The sequence below is a fragment of the Haplochromis burtoni genome, unplaced genomic scaffold, assembly GCF_018398535.1.
Source record: "Haplochromis burtoni strain Fernald_Lab_line unplaced genomic scaffold, NCSU_Asbu1 Contig_21, whole genome shotgun sequence".
NCBI classification, from domain to species: Eukaryota; Metazoa; Chordata; class Actinopteri; order Cichliformes; family Cichlidae; genus Haplochromis; species Haplochromis burtoni.
Genome location: NW_024582382.1, coordinates 2197179 through 2203280, shown reverse-complemented (window position 1 = coordinate 2203280; position 6102 = coordinate 2197179). Strand labels below are relative to the sequence as shown.

At 37.1% G+C, this 6102-nt stretch overlaps 1 protein-coding gene across 8 annotated transcripts in view; it reads left to right on the top strand.

The window, feature by feature from the left end:
• Window positions 1–5675, top strand: part of axin1 (axin 1) — a 32213-nt gene extending 26538 nt beyond the window's left edge. For all 8 annotated transcript variants that reach the window (XM_005920266.3, XM_042218624.1, XM_005920265.3 and 5 more), the window contains 2 exons: window positions 2145–2294; window positions 2390–5675. In XM_005920266.3, the coding sequence (XP_005920328.1) occupies window positions 2145–2294; window positions 2390–2516 (277 nt within the window). In that variant the 3' untranslated portion in view covers window positions 2517–5675. The remainder of the gene's footprint in view (window positions 1–2144; window positions 2295–2389) is intronic.
• Window positions 5676–6102: the final 427 nt, after the last annotated feature.

Sequence of the window (6102 nt, the reverse complement as noted above, 5' to 3'; positions counted from 1 at the left end):
AAAAAAAAAAAAAAAAAATACATTGCGGGACACATACAGCCCACTTTGATCTTAAGTGGGCCGGACGAGTGAAACTCCGCCTTCCTGTCAGTGTAAAGAAATTCTGTTTTTCTACACGATAACGAAAAGGCTCCTGCGACAAAGAAAGAAATCTGTCTTGACTCAAATTGTAAGAAATAAATGTGTAAAATTATAAAACAAGTTCTGTTAGCTCATTGCCCAGACTGTCCTTTTTTTCAGCTGTAGTCGTAAAAAAATGTCTACAGTAGAAAGTGAAAAGCAGAAACTATTCTGTCATTTGATTATTTATTGTTTAATTACTTTGTGTAGTATGAATGGCTACAAGGGAGGGTTTTATCAATAGGAAAAGCTGCAAAAAATATGAAAATACAGTTAAAAGTCCAAAATGTCTGCTTGTGCTTGTTTGTGGTGAGCAGCAGATCAAACAAGTTAAGAATTATAAGAATTATAAATGGCTTCAAGTGCACATTCAGGCCTTTTAGACTCATTTAGACACTGAGCCACTGCTCTGTGCTACATGCAAATATTCCCACATCTCTGCCATTCAAAGACACTTTGTATATAGTTTATTTTATGTAATATTTAGTATTATAAATTAAGTTACTTTCAAGAAGGTATTTTTATGCATTTTCTCCTACTATGGAGAACACACATGAGGTTTAAGGCCTGGACATGTTTGACATCTTTTGTCCTCCACGGTGGAAAATGGCTCAAAATAAAAACTGGAATCACTTTAGGCAGCTCCTAATTTAATAAATTCTGCAATCAGCTTTGCAGTCTCCAATATCACTGAAATGCACCTTGATGATGCTCATTTTACATTTTGCTCCTTTCTTCACTTCTTCCCGACACTTTTGAGTTTACTTCTGTGTACCTGGCCTGTATGCCTATACTGGCTGGCTTCAGAACGTCTGCCCCCCTTTCTTGTTTCACATAAAGGTTTGCATGTGATTGGCCGGATGGTGTGCCCATCAAAATAAAGTCCCACTCCTTCCTGGATTCTCAGCAGGACTGAAGATTCGGCTCGCACATACCAATGGGCCATTAATAATTGACATATGAAATTATCTCACTCGCCTGATACAATTATATCCGGCCCACGGGCCATATGTTTGACACCGCTGCTCTAAACTCATCAGGAAAGTGTTTACTGAAGTCAGAGCTGAGAGCAGTTTTACCTCAGATTTCTACAGATGAGATTTTCTTCATTTTTGAGACTCGGAAGCTTTCATGCTCTCTGTGCTGTGTCCTGGTATTAGATTATTTGAAGTGTCTTATTAAAGAAGCTTAAAGGCTAGGTTCTCACAGAAATTCTGGAGTCATAAGTATCTTCTCTCTAATCTTTCTGTGATTTCTAACTAGATTTATGGATGTTTACTTGAGGGAGCATGTTTGAGGTGGATAATGACATCTTTGGTAAATGTGACACTGAATCCAAAAGCATGCGTGTCGTGTTTTCATGACCAGCTGTGACTCACAAGGATGAGGATTTTGGAAGCAAATTGTGAATATCAGGCTTAATTTGCATCCGCAGTTCTTGCAGAAAAGAGAAAATTATGCGGCAGAGACGTATTAATACGAATGCATCAAAACCAATGTATGTATCCTATAATGAAAGCTGTGTGTTTAGATCGATGGAAAAACGGCCACCTGCATTTTGCCATCTGTTAGAGGCCAGATGGATGCGATGCTATGTAAATGCACTCCTACAGTAACGTGTTGACTAATGATAGCTGTTTATTCATTGACATCTCTCAGCTGTGATTATTGGCCTTGATTCATCATGAAATCACAGGCTATAAATTGCGGACAAAAATCAGTTTATATCTGAAACTTTCCGTAACTTGAATCAAGTTATACAATTGATCAAGTTTGTAGCAAAAATGTAAACCTCCTTTCCAGTCCATGAATTCAATTAGTCTTTTTTTCCCCTGTTCTTCCATCTATTGCTGTGATTTTTTTTGAGTAACTTACAATTGTCACTGCTCTAAGTCTCAGCAAACTCTATTCAAAGTAGACATTTTTCCCTCTGTGTGTCTTTAAAGTGAAAAATGTTTTACATAGCTTTGGACATGAGAGAACTTCAAATGTTCTAAAAAAAATCCTCTCTGTACTCTTTTCAGACATAAAGCTACTAAAAAGCAGCCATGTGAAAACATTACTGTGGCGTACTACTTCTGTGAGGAGCTGATACCTTACAGGACTTCTGTCAAAGGGAGGGTTGTCACGCTGGGCCAGTTCAAAGAACTGCTAACAAAGAAAGGAAATTACAGGTGAGACTCACGGTGCTACTGGGTTACATGTGGGGTGTCTTCTGGTATCAAAGAAAGTCAAGTTGACCTTGTATTATTTTTTTTTCTCTTCTTAGGTATTATTTCAAGAAGGTAAGCGATGAGTTTGACTGTGGGGTGGTGTTTGAAGAGGTACGTGAAGATGACGCTATCCTGCCCATCTTTGAGGAGAAGATCATTGGCAAAGTAGAAAAAGTTGACTAAAGGGGAGAGAGCCGAGTAGCCAGCGTATGATGGACTGAGGAGCAAGTGGATGGTGAAGAGGAAGTGCTTTACAAAGGAGAATGGATAAGGAGGTGAGAAAAAAGGTGGATCCAGAGTCAGAAGATTATAGTAGTGGTCATTGACTTCTGTATCACGGCTGCAGCGAAGTTGGACTTGAAGAAGAAAAATCTCCTTTTCTTTTTGGAGTGTAATGTAGCATTGTAAAGTTTACTAGAAAACAAGAACAAAAAGTGCTACTAATGCTACGTATTTTTGATAATGACTTATCAAAGGGTTTCCTTTCTAAAGTAACTGCACTTGTAATTTTTATATGTATTGATACCAGATGTGTACAGTTTGTGTTAAAATACAGCAAAAATTTTCTATCTATTTAAGTATTTAAATTGCTACCTAATTAAAGCTGAAGCGTTGCCCCTCGTGAAGACGATCCGATTCCTCGATAGGGCTGATTCTTGTTTGCTTTTTTTCATTAATTGTAAGAGCCCTCTGGACTCTAATGTTTGTGACTTTAAAGTGCTTTTAATACTTCACTTCTCAGAACTTTATTTAGAGGCATCAAATCAGACTGCTTGTTCGTTATATTATATACTACTGACTCGGTGTAGACCTTCTAAAGAACCCATTCTTGCAACCCAGTGTAGGAATTTTATTAATGTATTTAAAAATATATTTAAAAAGTCCAATACAGAATAGATTATAATGTCTGTCTTATGGCTCGGTCACACATGAGTAAAAGTAGGATGGCAACCTTCTTGCAACAGTTTGATTGCACTGAATTTGTTTGCTGTTGGACTGCAAGTAGTTATGGCCACAAGCCTCCAGTGGTTTAATGTGCAACACCCTCAACCTGTGGGTGACCACTTTAGATCTCCTCTGCCATTTGAACAGGGCCAAGCAGTCACGATTTGAGTTGGACTGACTGCAGTCACTCTTAGATTAGCAAAGGCTGACAAATATCTGCCATTTAATTTATAAATGCAGACTGCAAACATATTCCAGTCGTTCTGAGTCAGTCTTGCTGCCTTGCATCGTTTTGCATTAGGGGACTTGATAGGTTGTCAAACACCCATGCTATTTTGCAGTTAAATTACTGTCCTACAGAAACTATGTCACTATTTTTGGAGGAATCTGTGTTTCATATCTGTGAGGTTCTGGCTTGACTCTGAATGTAAGTAGTTAATGTGAATTTCTGTGTATGTAGTTGGCAACAGATTTTCTCTTTTTGGCGATTTATTGCGTGCCAACTTGACCCCAACGAAAGTTGCTTTAAAAATGGCAACTTACTACATTTGGTTGAAGCAACCGTTACAAAGGCAACAAGACCACAAGTTTATTGCATGTGGCTTCAATTATTTTTTTTTGTCACAGTCTCTCAGCCACTGTTTTCCCTGGTATAGGTGACTGTAACAGAGAACAACCATATCCTCCATACATTTGCTGTATATGGCATGTAAGTGTGGCTTATTGCTATGTTCTTTAAGATTTGTCCATTACATTGCTTTTATCCTAAATTAAACTTAACAGGTGAAAATGGATGCAATAATAGTGACGAAAAAGTTGTGATTAAAAATCCCAAGGTGAATACCTATGCAACTTGGTTTATAATTTTGGTTACTTAACAACAACAAAAAAAACATTAGGCGTTGCGTTTTTTAAGTCAAAATAAGCACATTAAATAGAAAAAAATATATAATTAAAGACTTCACATATCTGTCAGGCTATAAAAAGTCAGTATCAATAAATTAAATAAAGCCAACATTTGAAACGGCACGAGATTTTGCAGATTTTTCGTTCTAATTATTTATTGACTTGTGTAAAACTGATATTACCAGTTAAAATTCTAACTTTTGCTTGTTTGAGGTAAACAAGTTTTAATTTTTTTTTAATTTTTAATTTTTAATTACAGAATCTATTTGGACATCGTGATGCCAAAAAGCATCTCAATATCAATTTCAAGTTTATTTTTTGTCTTTTCAACTTTGAGGTCCTTAGTTGGCTGGTAAATTAATAAGGGACTGCACTAAGAGCTCATGTCTACTCGATAGCCTTTTCTAGCTTATAACAGTCACATATTGTGCCTGACAGGATGTGTTTATTGACGTTTAGTAAATTTGCGACGGACACATTAAACCAAAGAGGAGGAAAAGGAGGCAAATGCTCATAAATGTTGAAGCCTCGTTTCCAAAATAGCTGTAAGTGAAAGCCTACAGAATTGATTTGATTTCAGCAACTTGCTTCAAAAAAGATTGGACAGTTTCATAATATACAAACATGTAAAATGTATTATCCAAGTAACAGGGTTTAAACCATTTAGGCTTTAATATATTTGAATAATACACTTTTACTACAGTGGTGTTTTTCCACCTGTTTGTATTTTCTGACTTTTTGATTTTGGCACCAGGTTTATACTGAAATATCTCACACAAAAAAAGTCAGCTAGGGTGTCTAAGGTGACATTAAGATTCAAGGCCTCCATGTTTTATTTTTTCTTATTTTCTGTTCTTCCCCATTGTGCTGAAGCAGTGTGCTCTAATGAGTGTGTATTCCTTTGTAATGGAAAGACCCGTGGGCCTTGAATTCAAAGTGCTGTATTGTATGCGTTGTTGCGTAGAACCTTGTGTAAAGAATGCCTGCTTTTTTTTTTTCTTGACATGCTGCTTTTTTTAGATTTCTAATTTAAGTCAGTTTAATATATGAAGTGCGTTAGCCTTCTGTTGTCGTTTGCCTGGTAAATTGTGTATTTAACAAATTGAAATTCCCATTTATTATTTCTTTTAAAATATCAACTGTATCATCAGTCTTACTGTAATAGTCCCAGAAGTGAACTTCTCTTATTTAAGATCAGTATGTGGATAACAAACAGCAGAGTGCCTTTATTGCTATGCTAATGATGTCTTTAGTGTAACTTTCTGAGGGATATGGGGACGAGCTTTAATTTTGCATTGCCATGAGTTTAGTTCAGTATTTGTAACAGTTCCACCTTTTAATGTAAATATGTAAAACTTAAATTGCCCCTGACCAGCAGCCCAACTGTCTCATTCAGTACCTTGGAGCGGTTTCTGTTCAGTGACTGGCATGGGAACCATTTGAGGTACCAATAAATACTTGCAATAAAAAAGCACTTGTGTTCAATACAAATTGTTCCGTTGCATCTTTATTTGCTGAATTGGTTATGTAGTAGTGAGTGTTGTGGCACAATAAAATTTGTAGCCGTGCTAGGAAATGTAAAGGTTTTGTCAAAATTTTCCCAAGTGCTTTTGGTCAGATGAGATGAAGCGAGAGCTCTCTGGGCATAGAGACGCTACTTACATTTGTCGTTGTTTTGACTTCCAACATGACAGTGACCCAAAACATATGTCGCTCCCGGTGAAGAACAGCCTCGAGAAGACCAGAGTGAACATTACTGACAGCCCTGCACAAAGCCCTGACTTATTTATCTGTGGGTTGAAGTGAAGGTTGAGGTCCATGCCAGAGAACCACTAAATCTGGGGGATTTGACGAAAAAACAGTGGGCTGGGATTGCTCAGGAGACGTGTGGGAGACTTGTTGAAAACTCAAATGACTG